The sequence below is a fragment of the Xenopus laevis genome, chromosome 4L (genome assembly GCF_017654675.1).
Source record: "Xenopus laevis strain J_2021 chromosome 4L, Xenopus_laevis_v10.1, whole genome shotgun sequence".
NCBI lineage: Eukaryota > Metazoa > Chordata > Amphibia > Anura > Pipidae > Xenopus > Xenopus laevis.
The window spans coordinates 1,034,022-1,055,946 of record NC_054377.1 but is presented as its reverse complement, the minus strand read 5'-3'; the positions used below and the strand labels follow the sequence as shown (position 1 = coordinate 1,055,946).

General features: G+C 42.8%; 1 protein-coding gene across 5 annotated transcripts in view; it reads left to right on the top strand.

The window, feature by feature from the left end:
* Positions 1-21,925, top strand: part of plekha7.L (pleckstrin homology domain containing A7 L homeolog) — a 91,202-nt gene that overhangs the window by 7,875 nt on the left and 61,402 nt on the right. The window contains exon 1 of one of the 5 annotated variants that reach the window (XM_041589662.1): positions 19,794-19,954. The exons of the other annotated variants lie outside the window; for them this stretch is intronic. Within the exon in view, the coding sequence (XP_041445596.1) occupies positions 19,917-19,954 (38 nt within the window). The 5' untranslated portion in view covers positions 19,794-19,916. Of the gene's footprint in view, positions 1-19,793; positions 19,955-21,925 lie in introns of those variants that run through there. 5 annotated transcript variants of the gene reach the window in all.

The window sequence follows — 21,925 nt, the reverse complement described above, 5'->3', positions numbered from 1 at the left end:
TAACAGCTCCCTAACACAAGATAACAGCTGCCTGGTAGATCTAACAGCACTCAATAGTAAAATCCAGGTCCCACTGAGACACATTCAGTTACATTGAGTAGGAGAAAGAACAGGCTGCCAGAAAGCAGTTCCATCCTAAAGTGCTGGCTCTTTCTGAAATCACATGACCAGGCAAAATGAGCTGGGATGCACCTACACACCAATATTACAACTAAATACACTTGCTGCTTCAGGAATGACATTTTATATTGTACAGTGAATTATTTGCAGTGTAAAAAATCATGACAGAATCCCTTTAAGCATGGAGGTGTAGGTAAGTACAAAACCAACCCACTTGTCTCCGCCCATGTACTAGGACTCACCTGTTGACACACCTAGGTCTCAGTGCCCCACACGTATGTTTCGTAGGCACGCTTGCCCTTTGCTCTTCCTCATTTCCATTCATAGCACATGAGCGTGTCCTCACCTGGTTGCACAGACAACTCCTGTCTCGCTCTGTCACCCTTACACTTACCTGACACAATGACACCTGTATAAACTGTCACTGGGCTGACACCTCCACCTGCAGCTGCCTGTCATCTTCATTGGACTGGATCTCCAGGTTCTGTATGGGTCCACATTTACTGCATGTGTCATTGCACTACAGGAGAGCACTGGAGCTCTGTTCTGTCCAACTAATAGAGGGGCGTTTGCATGGGAAGCATATGGATACCCAGATATCCAACTTGTCCATCATTTATGGACCTGTGTTAGGGATATGATAGAGATGGGTGGCTGTGTATGGGTACCGGCCTACTTGGGTTACCTTCCCTCAGTCAGTGCTACATTATCATTCGTGAGGCATCGCAGGATGATTTATTCATTCACTGGCACTGACATTATATCTGCATTACAGCAAGCGGGACAGTTTCCCTGTGATCCAGGCAACGACCGGGAAATCACTAACTGTCTGCGGCGAGATCAGTCCGGCGGCCACAGATTCATCTTCATTTAGCCCAGATTGGCTACTGACGGATCGGTAGACAACGAGGGGCGCAGAGATGGCTAATTAGGTTGGATATGCTGTAAATTCTGCCTCAGGGGTGCAAAGAATACAAAGACATATAAATAAATATATCTCTGGAGTGACAGGTAACAGACACTATGTTGCCAATCTGGCTTCCCAATCACAATAGCCCGGGGCACTATCCTCACTGTATGTGGCCCACTCCCAGCCTGTCCTTTGTTTAACTGTGAAAATAAAAACCTCTTTGTCCCCCTCAAGCTGGACTCATAGATTAGACAGGGGGTTATCTCTCACCTAACACCCCTTCATCCCATCAAACATGAGTTACATGAGGGAGGGGGGCAATACACATAGTCAGGCCAATAAATGCCCCCTCCAGACCTCATTGGCAGCTTATTGCCCCTTGGGAGGTCTTGCCCGATGGCTTTGTGGCTGGAAATGGGGAGACATCTGTGAGTGTAACCTACACCCTACTGCTGAACTGAGCAGCCCTCGTTACACTATTTAATTAAATCTATTGCTATTATTATTGCTTCTATTGTTTCAGCCGAAATAGTACATTTAGTGCAAAGGGACCCTGATTTACACGCGTGTGCGCCGGGAGCTGCTGACATTTAACATCAGACGAGCGACGGTTGCTAGGGAAGCTGAAGCATTTGAGCGGAGCGTCCCTCGCTGGGGTACTTTCTGCGCCTCTCAATCATTTTAATTAGGATTAACCATCTGCTCGGCTCTCAATCTGACCGGTATATTTAGCTGCGGAACAGCATGTTCTGATCAGTTCTGTCTTCATTCTCACAACCTGCAGTAGATTCTCTCATGAGCCTAACTTTTAGGGTTTATTGTGTCCTTTAGGGGAGCAGCGAGTCCATTCAATTTCCATTTGGGCTGAACGCTTTGTTCTCATGCTGAAATGAGCCTGGACCCTAATTTGCATATTAAAATGTAAGCAATTTACAGTTGTCCAACAAAGGCGTGGTTCACCTTAAGTTAACTTTTACTATTTTATACAGCGGCCGATTCTAAGCACCTTTTCAATTGGTCTTCAGTTTTTTTTAAATAATTTGCCTTCTTCTTCAGACTCTTTCCAGCTTTCAAATGGGGTTCACTGACCCCATCTAAAAAAACAAATGTTCTGTAAGGCTACAAATATGTTGTTATTACTCATCTGTCTAGTCAGGCCTCTCCTATTCATATTCCACAATTGCTAGGGTAATTTCAACCCCAGCAACCAGATGGCTGAAATTGCAAACTGGAGAGCTGCTGAATAAAAAGCTAAATAACTCAAAAAACCACACATCATAAAAAATGAAGACCAATTGCAAATATCACTCTCTACTACGTCATACTAAAAGTTAATTTAAAAGTGAGCAATCCCAATGGAAAATTGTAATTAAAATTAAGTCAATTATTATTATCATTAATTCTGGACCAGTTTTTGGGGGATGATTCTGAGTTTGAGGGTCTCCTTTAGGCTTAGGAACCCAACTTCTGCCTCGGAGGGGGAATGATTTAGGTGTAAAAACAAAACGGTGATCCATCTGCTGTATTTATTTAAAGAAAACAAAGGCGGAAAGTGTTGTTTTTAGCAGAAGGGAAGGAGACAAAGCTTTGGGTTGGGTGTCTGTATGTATAGTAGGTACATATGTATCACTATTTAAAAATAGAGCCGCCTCGTTAGCACACTAATTGGGCAGTACATAGAGCTCGCCAGGAAGTGGGGGATTGGATCCCCCAGAATCTTCCCATTGCCGTTCTCTTGGACCTGGAGTTGCCATAGTGAGTGCCAGATATAGGTCAGTATTTATCGGCCCATAATCTTTTAGTCAATATCCCGAGGGACAGAGGTAGTGTTACTGCTATTTATAACCAATTTATTTTATTTACGTTCCTCTCTCAACAGCGTTGCGGTTTAGCATTTTCACTGCTGTCTGGTTGCTATGGTGAGTGATGCACGCCCAGCAGGCTGTTGTTTGAGAGTCAGGATGGGCCCCGGGGCCACAGTTTCTGGCAGCAGGTAGTACAGTGAGGTGCAGGTTAGTGACAGGCTCTACTGGATTAACAACAAATAAACACAAGTCTATTGTCACTGAGATGTGATTTACCTAAAATATATTCATTTAAAGGGGAACTCTACCCTTTACTGTGCCGTTAAGCATTAACACCCCCTCTGCTACTTGCCCCTCACACCCAAATTGGGGAGGAATGAGAATATTCCAAGCAAGGGAGCTGCTTTAAAGCTGTGTGGGTAGGGTTCCCACTTTTTCTTGAAATAAATACCGGCCTTCCTATATTTTTTTTCCCTATTGATAATATTGGGATCAAGTTTAATTTAAGTAAAATACCGGGCAGGTGGCAAACCTATGTGTGGAGCAGCACAAAACTGGCACGGGTGGGTCCGACAATTTACCTTTTTGGTAGGGGTGTAACTACAAAGGAAGCAGGGGGTGCCAGGAGTATAAGGGGCCCAGAAAGGCCAAAATGAATGAGCAACTTTCATATAACTTGGTACAATAGGTCAACTTACCAATGTTTTGGGGCCCCAAATTGAATTTGCTGTGGGGCCCAGTAACATCTAGTTACACCATTGGGGGCAAGAGAGTCCAGAGTGGAGTAGTCAGAAGACTCTTCAAGAGGTATTTGCCCAGTGCCCCTTTGTTTTGCCCTAGGCAGGTGTCTTTTCTGTTCCCCTAGTACAATGCCCCCCATTCATTTACATGCACTTGTGCCCAGAGATGGGTGGGCCAGGGGCATATATAGGTAACAGCATGGGGGGGGGGGGTCACACTGGGTCTGGGTTAGAAGAAGACAATGGGTAAATATCATCAGTGGGGCTCATTTATTAACACTGGGCAAATTTGCCCATGGCAACCAATCCGTGATTAGCTTTTTGAAAGCAGTTGCAGGTAGAACAATGATTGGTTGCCATGGGCAAATTTGCCCAGTGTTAATAAATGAGCCCCAGTATCTCCCATCCAGGGCCAAGTATAGTTCTTTTATTTTGCGGTGAAGTTTTGGGGTTCAGCCCCCAGAGTATTCACCTGTCACCCGTCACCCACACCTCTGTGTCCTTGGCACAAATCGAGGCCTGTTAAACAACCCCCAGTCTTTCATTTCATTTTACCATGTGTTTTTTATTTTCATAAACAACTCAATTTTAGAGCCGTACATGAACAACATTTTAAAATATTGAAAGCAGAAGCATGAAAACAAATGTTGATCTTCATGAACAAACACAATAAAGGTCTAACAAAAATCCTAAAAAGTAGATCTGAACACAATAAAATAAATGACATTAGAGGAAAGAAAAATACAAAACATTAAAGCACTTAGAACATTAAATGGGAAATAATGAAATTGTTTCCAGGAAATATTTTGACTATAATCCCATTATTCAGATGACCTTATGAATCCCCATTTAGTCAGTATTGGGTTTATTAAATAAATCTAGGTATGTGGACAATAAAAAAGAATAGGAGGATTTTTCTTTGTCAAAATCATACAACCCCCAGTCTTGATTTTATTAGGGACTAAAGATCTACATTTGGGACACGGCTTCTCCAGGGGGAATATTGAAGCAGCCGTATATACCGGACCCTCATTTTCATATTCAAATTCATTATACAGCCAATTGCATCATCTGCAAACAGGTGGATCTTAGATTTGGGGCATCCCCAATATACACTGTGCATTCCCTTGGCACAGAGGGATATGTGGCACCCAGAAGGCTCCCATAGGCAGGTGCAGAAACATGTGGGTGCTGTATACCCTCAGTAAGTGCTCAATCAGGAGAGGAGTTGCTAATGGGAACACATTTGTATCCAGGCTCTGTTCTCAGTCTTTTCTGCCCCATGGTGTAAAGCAGCCGTTGTGCCACTGATGAAAGCTGGGGGGCACATACCAATGTCATGACAACTTGCTTTTGCTTTAATGGGGCTGCAGGCAGAGTGTTGGAGTCGCACAATAGTGCCACTGTTAGGCGCCTCGGCACAATGCCGTCTAATTGATCTCTCGCTCCGGCCCTGCACTGAAAGGGAGAGAGAATGTTGTCGGGGTATAAATTACGTGGGAATCTCGGGCACGGCCAGTCATTTCTCTTTATATGTTATCTTAACCTTTCTTTTATTGGATCAAATAGCCAATAACATTCACTTGCCTGATTGAGATGCACGCTCACTGTCTCACAAGACACATAGCGGGTTAAGTTCCCCTTTACTTGTAACCTCAGCTAGGTTTACAGCACCGCTGCCTGGAGATGCCTGCTAGGAGACAGAAAACAACACAAAAGTGTGTATAATAATAGAGTAACTAATAGTGATTTGTGTCTAATAAATACTCTTTGTTCCCCCTGTCCACTGTGGCGCCCCTCTGTGGAAAGCCCCTGCCTTTTGAGCTCCTAGGATTCTAACATGAAACAGATTTTGGGAACGTTATTATTGGTGTATTAATTATGCACCCTAATTTGAACGATAATCGTTAAGAATGGTACCTGTAGTAATAATGGGAGTATCCTTGAGTAATAAGGGGCCTGGTACTTGTCTCATCTGACTCTATATCAGTGCAGGAGACACAAGGAGAAGACACAGAAAGAGAGAGAGAACACCCGCTGGAGGTCATATATATAGGTACAGGTATGGGACTATCTAGAATGCACAGGACCTGGGGTTTTCCGGATAAGGGATCTTTCCATAATTTGGATCTTCATACCTTAAGTCTACTAGAAAATCATATAAACATGAAATAAACCCAATAGACTAAGTTAGATTAAAGGGATCCTGTCATCAGAAAACATGTTTTTTTCAAAACACATCAGTTAATAGAGCTACTCCAGCAGACTTCTGCACTGAAATCCATTTCTCAAAAGAACAACCAGATTTTTTTATATTTAATTTTGAAATCTGACATGGGGCTAAACATATTGTCAGTTTCCCAGCTGCCCCTGGTCATGTGACTTTTGCTCTGATAAACTTCAATCACTCTTTACAATATATTCTCTCCCATACCCCGCTATATTGTATATATTCTCTCCCATACCAACCTATATTGTATATATTCCCTCCCTCCCGTACCCCCCTATATTGTATATATTCTCTTCCGTACCCCCTATATTGTATATGTTATCTCCCGTACCCCCCTATATTGTTTATATTCTCTTCCGTACCCCCTATATTGTATATATTATCTCCCGTACCCCCTATATTGTTTATATTCTCTTCCGTACCCCCTATATTGTATATATTATCTCCCGTACCCCCTATATTGTTTATATTCTCTCCCGTTCCCCCCTATATTGTATATATTCTCTCCCGTACCCCCCTATATTGTATGTATTCTCTCCCGTACCCCCCTATATTGTTTATATTCTCTCCCGTACCCCCCTATATTGTATATATTCTCTCCCGTACCCCCTATATTGTATATATTCTCTCCTGTACCCCCCTATATTATATATATTCTCTCCCGTACCCCCTATATTGTATGTATTCTCTCCTGTACCCCCCTATATTGTATATATTCTCTCCTGTACCCCCCATGTTATCCAGGTATGGGACCTGTTATCCAGAATGCTCAGGAGCTGGGGTTTTCTGGATAAGGGATCCTTCCCTAATCTGGATCTTCATACCTTAAGTCTACTAGAAAATCATATAAACATGAAATAAAGCCAATAGGCTGGTTTTGCCTCCAATAAGGATTAATTATATCTTAGTTGGGATCAAGTACAAGCTACTGTTTTATCATTACACAGAAAATGGAAATCATTTCGAAAAATTTTGATTATTTGGATGAAATGGAGTCTATGGGAGACGGCCTTTTTGTAATTCGGGGCTTTCTGGATAACAGGTTTCCGGATAACTGATCCCATACCTGTAAGCTACAGTCCTGCATGGGTCCATTTTTTGAAACCTGGGTCTAACCTGAACCTGCATTATTACCTGCGTGGGCTTTGCTCCCCAATCTCACACAGCCGAACCCACACCCCTACCCTCTGCAACCTGCAGAATACACACTTTATTGTGCTTAACCCCATGCAGGACCCTAATACAATCACGGCTGGGACCCCCATTACATTCTGTACCCCACTGTAAGAGGTTCTGTTCCCCACAGGTTTTGGGGTGCCACAGGGCTTTACTTACCACATTGCTTAATAAAATAATCTTCCGGTGGCGTGTGATGGAATCTTATATTCTAAGCATTTCCCCCAATTTCTTTTCTGCAAAGAAACAGCTGAGCGACTGGGAGCCCCCCACTAGCAACCAGTCTGGCTAATGGCCACCAGTCTCAGTGGTAACGAGCCGTCTCTCTTTGTCCCCCCGTATGTTTAATAACCATCAGCAGAGAGGCATTGGGGTGGCAGTGAGCAGGGAAATAACAGAACAATACCACATACATTTATCCACATTTCTCTTTATCTTGATATACAATGTATTGTAATTAAAGCCCCGAGGGCGAGATATTCCTTTAAAAACATATTGGGTTCATCTGGGGCCCTTGAGACTTGGCACAGGGGCCCCTTTCATTGCTGAGCCACTGAATTTGGAGGTCACTTTGCCTTCACAAACATCCAGGAGGAATTTGCATGGAAAATATCTGTAAGTATTATTTGTATTCATATTATTTCCTCTTTGGCTTTGGACTAACGACTCTTTGGTTAATTGCCAAGCGGCTGTGCCCCAGACAGATGGGCAAACACTGGCAGACGCCGGGTATCATAAAAATGGGACCCCTCTGGGACCCTGAATGAATGTTCTTCTCTGTCAGCAGCAGAGTGTCAGCTCTGCTGCCCCCCAGAGCCGGTGCAAGCATTACTGACATTGTGGGTTTATGATTCTAGTGCTGTGGAGAGAGGGGGGGGGGGTAACGGAATATTTAGCAAGGGCAGAGCATATCAGTAATGAGCATCACAATAGCAATCAGATGATAAAGCCATTTCTCTGTGTATATAATGGCAGGCTGCACTGCTGTGCATGGCTATCTATCGTTATTAGCCAACACATAATTCAGTAAATAATATTGGAAATAATAATGGAAATGGCCATGCTCATTCATTTCGGATGGAAAGGGCATTCAGTTCTCATTACCAGTGTGAGCTGGAGAGATGAATATTCTCAGAGGCCTCTGATCATTAGATGGGAAGGCCGGGGCTGTATCTCGCAGATCCTTCACACACACATCAATTACCCACATATATTGCATTCTGTATCACCTACCAATCAGTTATTGCGTAATCACCTTCTGACTTGCCCTTTAATTCCCACAGCGCCAATGTCTACCCACTGGCCGTGCCAGGATCTCTGCAGTGTTTCACCCCGACCAATGGTAAATGTTTCTTTTTCCAATAAGAACTGAAATCTTATTGGTCAGATGGTCTGTGTTCCTCTAAAGCTAAAACAATGGCTGCCATAGTGAGTGGGGACCAATGAAGACTAACCCTTAATGCAACAAGTTTAACCCTTTCAATCTGCCTTGTACAGGTCGATCCAGAGGAGCATTCACTCACCCAACTGCATTGCAATGAAAAGCTTTTGTCTCTTACTAATTCAGACAGTCGGGTCTTATTTAGCTTCCCATTAATTGTTACGACTGCAGTCACAGCAGTGATGGATATGGAGCCTAATCAGTAGTTGGTGCTGCAAGCGTCCGTTCTGAACCATTTGACTTGCATGTCACTTTAATAAACATTCTTTGTAGCATTTAACAAGCCCCTGCCCCTACCCACTCTTTCACATTCTTGCTAAATGATGCATTTTATAGCAGACAAGCTAGCAACTAAATGGCTGTTCCTGCTGAATTGTGCTTAGTACAGAGGATACCTATGCTGCCATAGTTTTATGGGATCTCTCTGTACAGACTATGAGCAAACTTAGGGGACTGTTCCTGCTGAATTGTGCTTAGTACAAGGAATACCTATGCTGCCATAGTTTTATGGGATTTCTCTGTACAGACTATGAGCAAACTTAGGGACTGTTCCTGCTGAATTGTGCTTAGTACAGAGGAATACCTATGCTGCCATAGTTTTATGGGATTTCTCTGTACAGACTATGAGCAAACTTAGGGACTGTTCCTGCTGAATTGTGCTTAGTACAGAGGATACCTATGCTGCCATAGTTTTATGGGATCTCTCTGTACAGACTATGAGCAAACTTAGGGACTGTTCCTGCTGAATTGTGCTTAGTACAGGGAATACCTATACTGTCATAGTTTTATGGGATCTCTCTGTACAGACTATGAGCAAACTTAGGGACTGTTCCTGCTGAATTGTGCTTAGTACAGGGAATACCTATGTACCATAGTTTTATGGGATCTCTCTGTACAGACTATAAGCAAACTTAGGGGACTGTTCCTGCTGAATTGTGCTTAGTACAGGGAATACCTATGCTGCCATAGTTTTATGGGATCTCTCTGTACAGACTATGAGCAAACTTAGGGGACTGTTCCTGCTGAATTGTGCTTAGTACAGGGAATACCTATGCTGCCATAGTTTTATGGGATCTCTCTGTACAGACTATGAGCAAACTTAGGGGACTGTTCCTGCTGAATTGTGCTTAGTACAGGGAATACCTATGCTGCCATAGTTTTATGGGATCTCTCTGTACAGACTATGAGCAAACTTAGGGACTGTTCCTGCTGAATTGTGCTTAGTACAGGGAATACCTATGTGCCATAGTTTTATGGAATCTCTCTGTACAGACTATAAGCAAACTTAGGGACTGTTCCTGCTGAATTGTGCTAGTGATACCTTCATAGAAGTAGAAAGGAGAAAGGAAAGAGGGAATTTATCCGTCATTCTTCTATTCCCACATGACTAAGGGGCAGTTGAGAGGAAGGAATGAAGTTGATTTAGTGATTGTGTTGCACATTTATCATTTCCCTACACAACCCGTTACACACTAAAAGCAGCCGTCAGTACAAGGGATAAGCTCAGTGACACAGAGATCTTTTCACCTGAGGGATGAGAAATGAAATGAGTTTGCTGGTGGCTACTAACTGTCTCACACTGTTAGTCCAGATCCTCCGTCGCCCTGTATGGAGGCTCTTTTCTTATCTGCTGGACCCTTGTACCCACAATCCATTGCTGCATTTGAGAGAGACTTTGCTAAACAGTCAGCGTAGTTATTAATTGTTAGGAATATTACAAGAAGCACAAGTTTGGGAACATTTAGGACTCTTTAGGAAGTCCAGGTAAGGGTTAATGAAATGAATGTGCATTGTTGCTGGTGCAGCTGTGGGTGCCGGGGTGGGTGGGCAGTACATGCGGGTGCACGTGGGGTTGTACATAGGCAGTCAAGCGTGGGGCTCAGTGACGTCGATGCTCAGTACCGGGGACAATGGGTTTGTATTGATTCAAGTGAAACTTTGTGTTTTTACTCCACATTTCCCAGGAAAACCCCAGTCACGTGCTGCCTTTCTGCCCCAGCTTCCCTTAAGCCCCCGGCCCTCCCACAATGCACTGGGAGGCAGGTGAGCAGCAGTCATGCACAACAGTGCACTTTGCTAATCCTTTCCTATTAACAGAACATGTTCCCTCCTGCATCCCCCCCCCTGAGTAATTACCCCCACGTTATGTGTATAAAGGCATACGACACTGTTATACCCACCCATCTAATAATGAGACCTCAATTACAACTTGATCCAACTCATTACTCTATTTAGTACTCACTCCCTGCTGTCATACCACTTACTGTGTGCCCAGAGCATTCCTACTACATCTTTGTATTTATACATATGGATGGGCCTATTATAGAAGACACAGTGCAGATAAGGGGGTGTTTGGGAGTATTACGGCTGATGGTGCTGAAATGGTCCAGTTATTAGCATTTAAAGGAGAAGGAAAGGCTAAAAGTAAGTAAGCTTTATCAGAAAGGTCTGTATAAATACACCAGTAACCCCTCAAAGTAATGTTGCTCTGAGTCCCCTGTCAAAAGAAACATCACATTTCTTTCCTTCTATTGTGTACTCATGGGCTTCTGTATCAGACTAACTGTTTTCAGCTTAAACCTCCAGGGCTAGGGCTTGAGCATGCTCAGTTTGCCCCTCTCCCTGCTGTAATCTGAGCCCAGAGCTATGAGTGAGCAGGGAGAGACTCAGGCAGGAAGTGATGTCACACCAAGCTAATATGGCAGCTGCTACCCTAACACACAGCTTCTAGAGCTTTTTACTCAGGTATGGTAAAGCATTCTGCAAAATAAATATAGTGTTATAGCTTGCACTATTGTGGCTAATCTATTGGCAATAAACTGCTTCAGTAGATTTCCTTCTCCTTTAAGTGCAGAGCATGTGTGGTTGGGTTCCGGGTGCATTGATTGGCTGCTCTGCAGAGCGTTTAGCAGATGCAGCCTCACGTTCCATTGGCTGAGGAATTACAGCTACTTGTGCCTGAGAGGGGAAAATACGGAATTAATTAGGAGTTACGATTATCTCATTGCCCATAATGGGTCATTTACTGGACTCTCTGTTCAGAAGTGAATTGCAGGTAAAGTTGCTGTACCGTGTTAATCAGTAAAAATGTTACAGGACAACCCTTTTGAAATACAAAAAAATAACAAAAGTGGAATAAAGGCGATACCTTTACTGGCTAACTAATATCATCATAGCAAGCAGCTTGAAAAAGGATCTAAAATGTACTGAAAGCTTCCTATGATTATATTAGTTAGCCAGTAAAGGGATCACCTTTATACCACTTTATTTTAGAAGTGAAGAAATGGATCCAGTGTTGGACCCTGAACCAGCAGTTCTGCCTCTCGTAGCAATGGATAAATCACAATAGAAGGGCCATTAGTTCCTACTACAATTATGGGACCTGTTATGCAGAATGCTCGGGGCCTGGGGTTTTCTGAATAACGGATCTTTCCTTAATTTAGATCGTCGTACCTTAAGGGCTCTTACACACGGGCGGTTTCACCTGCGTTGCGATTTCTTCCGTTCAGCCGCAGGGGAGCGCAGGAGTAGACACAGTCAATTATTGTGAAGGGGGCTGTACTTACACTGACGCATGTAAGCGCCAAACGCAGGAGGGACGCAGCAGGTTGCATTTCCCCGGCATTCGGCACATATGTGCACATATAACAATATGTGAACAAGGCAGGTTTGTTCTAACGAAATCCACCATCTGTTGCTGCTCTCTTTCCTGATTAGGCCACACCAGTCCGACCAATATCATATATAAAATGAGGGATAGGATGGAGCACACAATTCAGCAGATTTAACTGCAAAATATTTATTAACACGACATGTTTCGGACCTACAAGGATCCTTTTTCAAGTGCGAAAAAGGATCCTTGTAGGTCCGAAACATGTTGTGTTAATAAATATTTTGCAGCAAAATCTGCTGAATTGTGTGCTCCATCCTATCCCTCATTTTACACATATAACAATATGCCTGTATGAAAGGAGTGTGTCTACTCCTGCACTCCCCTGCGGCTGAACGGAAGAAATTGCAACGCAGGGGAGCGCTGGTAAAACCGCCCGTATGCAAGATCCCTTAGGGCTCTTACTCATGAGCGTTTTTGCCTGCGCTCCCCTCCGTTCCGTTTCTCTGCGTTCAGCCGCAGGGGAGCGCAGGAATAGACGCATTTCATTATTTAAAATGGTGCTGTACTCACACAGGCGCATGTAGGCGCCGAACGCAGATTGAGACGCAACATGCTGCATTTTTCCTGCGTTCGGCGCCTACATGCGCCTGTGTGAGTACAGCCCCATTTTAAATAATGAAATGCGTCTATTCCTGCGTTCCCCTGCGGCTGAACGCTGAAAAAAAGAACGCAAGGGAGCGCAGGTAAAAACGCTCATGAGTAAGAGCCCTTAGTCTACTAGAAAATTATGTAAACAATTAATAAACCAATTAGGCTGGTTTTGCTTCTAATAAGGATCAATAGTATCTGAAAATGGAACTTTCTGGATAATGGGTTTCCAGATAAGGGATCCTATACATAAAGATAGAGAGGTGCAAAGCAATTGCTGTAATGTTACCCAGTAACCGTGTGAGCTTTGTGCGTAGTTACCCCAAACTGTGCACCGGGCTTTGATTATTTTGGCCCAGTGTTGCAGAAGTGCTGCATGGTACCCCATTAACACCAGTAAACCAGTGCAATTACTAACAGGGAGACCTTTTTATGCTGTGGGTATGGCTATGTGCATATTAACCCAAGGCAGGCCATCAATACAATGACACTACACTAAATCACTCTCAATCTATCTATACCCAACACCCATGATGAGCTGATGTAACGGAGGCTCAGACTTACCCTATAGGGACAACTAGTGGCCAGGAAATCTCTTTCAGCAGCATGTGAATTCACACTTTTGCACAGAACATTTGCACAGTATTCCCCTGGGGATTATACGTGTGTTTCTAAGGGAATCCTTGTGTAAGCAACTGGGCCGAGATGTGATGGCCCAAAGAGATATTTACTAACAATGGGTTTGGGGTGCAGTTGTGTCCCTAGAGGAGCCGCGAGGAGGAGCCCAGAGTGAGACATTGCACAGGGTAGGGACTCTGACTCATGCAATTGTTTATAACCTGTCTGTAAGAAGGAAATAGATTGTAAGCTTCTGGGGACAGAATTGATTAGATATATATATATATAAAGGCTAGTAATATCTATGCAGAACATTGATATAATCCTCATTCCTGAAGCTTGAAGGTGACTGAGTAGGAAGAAGAGTTGCTCTTGTGATGCCCAGTAATTGGGCCCCTGAGTGCCGTTATTATTTGCCCCCTACGACCATGTTATTTGGACTGGTGGGTAAAAGTGTCATTTACATTCAGAGCTGGTGATAACGTTACTGTCTGTTTTCCAACGCATCGAGGAAACAAAGCAAATTGCTAATGGCTAATGGCTAATTAAAGTGCCGCCCCCGTGATGGCGAATAAATAACGAGTGCACTTATGGACTGTAATTAAACATTTAATCGGATTCCGCTGGCAAACGGCTGGGAGTTGTGGCATAATATTCCCTGCTGAAAGCCCCAGAGCCCCCTCTGGGCAACTGTCGGCCTGAGAATAAATCCTTCCGAGAGCGGGAAGTGTGGATCTAAATGGCGATTAATGATATTTATCTGTCCATTTGGCCAGGGAAGGGTAATGGGAATCCAGTTCTGGGTGTAATTCTCCATTAATTGACAATGCACAGGCCTTAAAAGGGTTGTTCACCTTTAAATTAACTGTTCGTATGATATAAAGAGGGATATTCTGAGACAATTTGTAATTGGTTTTCATTTTTTATTATTTGTGGTTTTTGACTTATTTAGCTTTTTATTCAGCAGCTCTCCAGTTTGCAGTCTCAGCCATCTGGTTGCTAGGGTCCAGGTTATCCTAGCAACCATGCAATGATTTGAATAAGAGACTGGAATATGAATAGGAGGAGGCTGAATAGAAAGATCAGTCGTAACATTAAGGGGCATATTTATCAAGGGTCGAATTTCGAATTGAAAAAACTTCGAAATTCGAATTCAAAAAGACCAGCCGAAATTAAGTTTTTTTGGTCGAATAGGTTCATTTTCAGTCCAATAGGTCCATATTCGGCCGAATATGAATCAAAGGAATAGCGCATTTGCATTCCCCCATAGGCTAAAACAGCAATTCGCAGGTTTTAGATGGTGAATGGTCAAAGTCGACTTTTTTATAATTTGATTTTTGAATTTTTTTCAAATTCAAATCAAATTTGGACTATTCCCTAGTCAAAGTACACAAAAAATAGCTCGACATTTTTTTTTTCATTAGAAAATTCACCTCGACCTTTGATAAATCTGCCCCTAAATGTGTAGCCTTACGGTGCATTTGTTTTGTAGATGGGGTCGGTGCCCCCAGTTTGAAAGCTGGAAAGAGTCAAAAGAAAAAGGCAAAAAATTTAAAAAAAACATAAAAAATAAATAATGAAGACCAATTAAAAAGGTGCTTAGACTTGACTGTTCTATAACATACTAAAAGTTAAAGTAAAGTTGAAGCACCCCTTTAATGATCTCGGGCATCCACAGAGTCAGCTCCATCTACAGCGCCCATTCTGATTGGCTGTCGGCAGTCTCCGACCCTGTATATAGTATATACACTGATCTCTGCTGCCCCACAATACAGTAGGTTAATGGGGGCACCAGGGTTTTGTAGTTCTTCTAGTTCCCACAGTCCTTTGCTGGACCGGCTACCATGATTCTCAAGGGAATGCGAATGATATTTAAAGGACACAACACAATTTCTAGCTGCTCTCTGATTGGCTGCTGAATAGTAAATACTGATATGAAAGAGCAACATAGACAGATATTTGTGGCTTTACAGCAACAGATATTTATATTATTCCCCCCTCCACACACAAGAGGAGCAAATTGGAAGACTTCACTCTGTATAAATGGCTCTCGTTTGCTTCTGCTTTATGGTTCTGTACCCTTCCTGGTAAGCTCTATACTACAGTATATCCTACCCACCGTTAAAGGGGAACTTCAGCCTCACAAAAATCATTTTGTCACGGAGCATGCTCAGTAGGTGCTTCTGTGAAATGGACCAACTAATGATTGAATTGTATTGGTTTTGATGGAGCCTACTATTGGGGAACATGGAGGAGTAGGGTTATTGTTCAACATTGGCCTGATTTCCAATGGACCTACCTGTTCCCCTATCAGGGGCATGTTATGGGGTGTTATATGGGGTACAGCAGATTCCGGGCCCAAGGAGTGGATAATATGGATACAGCTTCCCCTTTAATCAGTTCTATACTCTCAGTCTGATACAATGTTTCTTCATTCTCATCCTTTCAGCCTTGTGTCTGCAGCACAGGGGCTGCCTCTGTCTTCCTAATGTGAGGCTACTGGAGAGCATGGGTGGCTGCACCTGTTGTGATATAACAGTCTGATCTACATTAGAGATTAGTTTGTCTGACTAAAGCCTCCTGTGTAGTTCTGCTCTCAGCGATACAAATGTAACTGCTCCCAATCGGCACATTAGTCACACACCATGGATTCTTCATATTTCACGGCCGAGATCTGTCGCAATGTTCTGTGGTTTTATTTGCCCTTTACTGATAATCGCTAAATTGCTTTCTCCCCCAGACAAATGGAGCCCCAGTCTCAGTGACCCGTCCCGTTGCAGATTAGGGATTCTATTGTGTTTTATTTCCAAATTTATTAGCGCAGATCTAAAATGTGTTTCATCTTCTCGCCTTCCGATAATGCGGAATGTTAATGGGAACTGAAGGAGAAGGAATTCATACGCTCACCTCCCCTGATACTGACGATTAATATTAATGCACCAAATTCACTATTTTGGCTGAACTCCCGAATCCTCCAAGAAACATGCGACCAAATACCGAACTGAATACAAATCCTAATTTGCATATGCAAATAAGGGGTGGGAAGGGCAAACCATTTTTTACTTCCTTGTTTCATTACAAAAATCACAAGATTTCCCTCCCCACCCTAATTTGCATATGCAAATTAGGATTCGGTTCGGCCAAATCCTGAACCGAATCCTAGATTCAGTGCATCCCTGATTAAAGGATAAGTAAAACTTTAAAATAAGTGAATGTAAGATTGATGAGGGGGTTATTCTATTACAACAGCGCCACCAGTCTGACCAGCAAGTAGTCAAGGAAGTTGTCAGGAGAAAGAAAGAGGCTGATGTTCTTCTGCTTAGGAAAGATGTGAGAAAGGTTTCTAATTTTATTCCTAAGCAGAAGAACATCAGCCTCTTCCTTTCTCCTGACAACTTCCTTGACTACTTGCTGGTCAGACTGGTCAGAAACTGACCAGCAGGTGGCGCTGTTGTAACACAATTCATTCATATTAACTGTACATGTATCACTTAATATCTTGGAATTAAAACAAAATAAATAATGAATGTACATTACAAAAGGGCTTAGAATAGCCCCCTCATCAATCTTACATTCACTTATTTTAAAGTTTTACTTATCCTTTAAAGGGGAAGTTCACTTTCTGTATGTGGGATTCTATGCAATTTTCAATTTGTCTTCTTTTACCCTTCCTATTCTGCCTCTATCCAGGCTGTAACAGCAATACAATCTCTGTGTATGTGTTGGTTGTGTCCAACTGATTTATGGTCAATATCAATAGCAAATGATGATGATGATGCATATCGGCTTTAATCATAATCCTTATTTTACTGCTCATCTTTCATCGCAGTCCCTGTACTCTTTATTTAGGGTAATTTACCCCTAGTAATAGTAATTATGTATGGTAATTATGTAGAACCTACCTAAGTATCTCTGATCCCCGGGGATGCTATTGACTGCTCAACTAGATTATGGGGAGCTGCTGTATATACTGTTTTATACAGAAGATCATCTTGGCACATTGAATTCTTGTTATAAGGTTTTTTTTTTCCTTTAATCCCATCCCAGGGTCCTAGTCAAGCACATAACCAAGTCCCACCATGTCTGGTTACTGTCTGGATCCAGTGCCACAGAATCTGTGGGTGTTTAATCCATAATGGTTTATATACAGACAGTAAACCTAGATGCAGCCTTGTGCATGTCTGTGTGTGTGTGTGTGTGTACAGACCCATAGGGATCAGTGAGATCTACTTTTTTATTGTGCTGCCACCTGCTTGATAAAAGACTCACAGCAGTCTGAAACGTTGCTGAATTTTCGGGTCAGAGCCCATGTTAAAGGGATCCTGTCATGGGAAAACATGTTTTTTTCAAAACACATCAGTTAATAGTGCTGCTCCAGCAGAATTCTGCACTGAAATTCATTTCTCAAAAGAGCAAACAGATTTTTTTATATTCAATTTTGAAATCTGACATGGGGCTAGACATATTGTCAATTTCCCAGCTGCCCCCAGTCATGTGACTTGTGCCTGCACTTTAGGAGAGAAATGCTTTCTGGCAGGCTGCTGTTTTTCCTTCTCAATGTAACTGAATGTGTCTCAGTGAGACCTGGATTTTACTATTGAGTGTTGTTCTTAGATCTACCAGGCAGCTGTTATCTTGTGTTAGGGAGCTGCTATCTGGTTACCTTCCCATTGTTCTTTTGTGAGGCTGCTGGGGGGAAAGGGAGGGGGTGATATCAGTCCAACTTGCAGTAAAGAGTGACTGAAGTTTATCAGAGCTCAAGTCACATGACTTGGGGCAGCTGGGAAATTGACAATATGTCTAGCCCCATGTCAGATTTCAAAATTGAATATAAAAAAATCTGTTTGCTCTTTTGAGAAATGGATTTCAGCGCAGAATTCTGCTGGAGCAGCACTATTAACTGATGCGTTTTTAAAAAAAATGTTTTTTCCCATGACAGTATCCCTTTAATAAAGGTGTTTTAACTTTAGAATCTCGTGGCTGGTGCTGTCTGTGAGTATGCTAGTATGCTGCCATCTGCTGGACAGTAAGGAGACAACTCCATGCATGTTGCTGAGTGGCAGAATGACTGCCCAGTGGGATCAGGGCAGGTTCTGGTATTTGCAGCAATGATACACTTTGCAGGTTGGAATTAATCAGGTATATTATACACTCTACGTATATACACACTCTCAGCTCCCCCCCCCCGTGTGATTGTGGATCTAAATGTCGCCTCCATAGTTGGTCTCCATGTGGATTTGTTTTACAGCGAGACACAACTGCATTCTCCATGATTCTGATTTATTGTTGTTGCTGCTGACATTTAATATAGGACATAATTACACTGGGGGGATCTGTAGGCTGTCACTGATGTTGGCTCCATCTCATCCATTATAATGTATAGTGTAGGCTTGATGCAGACTGCACCGGATATAATATTGCTTGTGTTACCATTCCCTGCTCAGCACAATGCCAGCCTGACATGGAAGGAATTTTCCCACACTCTTCCTCACAACCTTCCCATATGTGTATGTGTGTTGACCCCAATGTGACAGGTGTGTGTGTAGCAGTAGTAAAGAATCTCTGTGCGACATTGTCCGTATGAACCAGTAACCTCTGCACTTGCTGCATTAGTCGCATTCTTGTGCCGGATCTATTTGCAGCGTCGCTTGTTTGTGTGACCTACAGGTGCAGCCCAGGACTGTTCTGTTGTACAACACAATGTCACATGTGTGTAACACACTTCTACTCCTTGTGTTGTGGTCTTTTCATTCCCCTACACTGCCGTGTACTCACCTGTACAACTGCAACTCCCTGCAGAATCTGTTCATTCCAGGGGGCATTAAATGCTAAGCACTAGCCAGCAGGTACATTTGCTCTGGATGAAATAGTCACTATCCCAGAGAAGCTTACAATTCAATCCCCCCCATACAGACCCCATGTCCTGGGCAGAACTCAGATCATGTGTATTGTCAGTGTGTTTCTTTTATATAATGATGTGTATGAGAAGTACAGGGTGATGGGAGTACAAGAGTAGTAACATGTTGGTATTTGCCCATAATGAGCAGTGAGTACAGCGGTGAGTATAGCGGTGAGTATAGCGGTGAGTATAGCGGTGAGTACAGCGGTGAGTATAGCGGTGAGTATAGCGGTGAGTACAGCGGTGAGTACAGCGGTGAGTACAGCGGTGAGTATAGCGGTGAGTACAGCGGTGAGTACAGCGGTGAGTACAGCGGTGAGTATAGCGGTGAGTATAGCGGTGACACAATTGATACACAAGTGATACACAAGTGATACACATTAAGTGTATGTAGAGGTCAGGCTGCAGGTTCCCCGGGGGCTGTAGTATAATAATACCAATAATGATAAGTAAGAGGGGCTGCTGGGGGGCAGGTTGGTGACAGTTAAGTGTTCTATCTACAGCATGAGGATATTTTTGGCTGAGGGCTGGGGGGGGGGTGAGTATGTGAGAAGCTGTGGGAGCCGAGCGCTGGGGAACTTTCCCTGTAATGTTATTTGAAAGTTAATTCCCTGAGTCGCAGCCCAACTGATATTGAGCCTCTTGTGCTGAACAAATAGTGCGACTGGCAGTTTACTCAGGAATTAAAGGGAACATACGGGAACGGAGCAAATCTAATGGACAAGACCGATATAGAGGATGTGGGGGCCGGCAGGTAAGGGGCCCTTGTGCTACACTGTGTGTGTTACACTGTGTGTGTTACATTGTGTGCGTTACATTGTGTGTGTGTGTGTGTGTTACTGTGTGTATGTGTGTTACACTGTGTGTGTGTGTTACACTGTGTGTGTGTGTTACATTGTGTATGTGTGTTACATTTTGTGTGTGTGTGTTACATTGTGTATGTGTGTTACATTTTGTGTATGTGTGTTACACTGTGTGTGTGTTACACTGTGTGTATGTGTGTTACACTGTGTGTGTGTTACATTGTGTATGTGTGTTACATTGTGTATGTGTGTTACATTGTGTATGTGTGTTACATTTTGTGTGTGTGTGTTACATTGTGTATGTGTGTTACATTTTGTGTATGTGTGTTACACTGTGTGTGTGTTACACTGTGTGTATGTGTGTTACACTGTGTGTGTGTTACATTGTGTATGTGTGTTACATTGTGTATGTGTGTTACATTGTGTATGTGTGTTACATTTTGTGTATGTGTGTTACACTGTGTGTGTGTTACACTGTGTGTATGTGTGTTACACTGTGTGTGTGTTACACTGTGTGCGTGTGTGTTACACTGTGTATGTGTGTGTTACATTTTGTGTGTGTGTGTTACATTGTGTGTGTGTTACACTGTGTGTATGTGTGTTACATTTTGTGTGTGTGTGTGTTACACTGTGTGTTTGTGTTACACTGTGTGTTTGTGTTACACTGTGCGTGTGTGTTACACTGTGTGTGTGTGTGTGTGTGTTACACTGTGTGTGTGTTACATTTTGTGTGTGTTACACTGTGTGTGTATGTGTGTGTGTTACACTGTGTGTGTGTGTGTTACATTTTGTGTGTGTGTGTTACATTGTGTATGTGTGTTACATTTTGTGTATGTGTGTTACACTGTGTGTGTGTTACATTTTGTGTGTGTTACACTGTGTGTGTGTGTGTGTGTGTGTTACACTGTGTGTGATATCTATTTTGTATTGTCATATACACACATTTATATTATCCTCTTCTAACCGCCCCCTCCTTCCATTGTGTGAAAAATCACTTCCCAGCAGTAATGTCCTTACTATAAAAGACATGAAATTGTATTCGCCATAAATGTGACACTTTAACTTGTGTCCAACCACAATGACAACATAAATCCTGTGCTGCGCGGAGTGGGGGGCTTGTTGCACACAGTGGATCACATTGTGTGTGTGTGTGTGTGTGTATATATATATATATATATGTGTATTGTTACTGATGCAATAATGAGACCAGCTGTTGTTTGCTTAATTCTAATGAACTGCGCCTGCGTATGGTACTGTGTCCCTGTGTCACTTACACACAAACTGCCTATTTACCATTTAACAATCGTTAAAGGGGAAGTAAACCCCCGCTAAAATAATATTCTGCTTAATGAAAGAAAATGAGATGCAAAGCAACTTCCCAATATCCATTCATTGCTCATAGTTATGTGCAACTGTCATTGCTATTGTCTGTCCCTGTCTGTCTGTCAGTTCTGTTAATCAGCTGTCGGCTGCTACTTTGTTTCCAAGGTCACACAGCAGTGCAGTGACAGACAATGGTAATGAATGGATACAGAGACATGCTGCTGACTCTACTGGTTTCTCTGAAGCCATGCAGCACACCTTTAGCCATCCAGAATGTTAGTGATATGGGAAGGACTCATTGGCACTGCATGGTGATATGTTTTTATTTGTCTTTTTTTTCCCCTTACGCATTAAACTACTCAAATTGAGGGAAATTATCCAGAAAGGGTTTGGTTTGCCTTCACACAGTCCTGTTTATTATTGTACCTGTTTCTTCTGGATCTGTAACCAGCAGAATCTATTGAGTTTATGTCAGAGCCATTGGGCTAGGGATGAAGGATAAAGGCAAGCGTGTTGGTAATCAATAAGCAATCACAGCTTTATCTGAAACCCTATAGGAACCAGAACCAGTACTCTCTGTAGCCAAGCACATGCCAGCG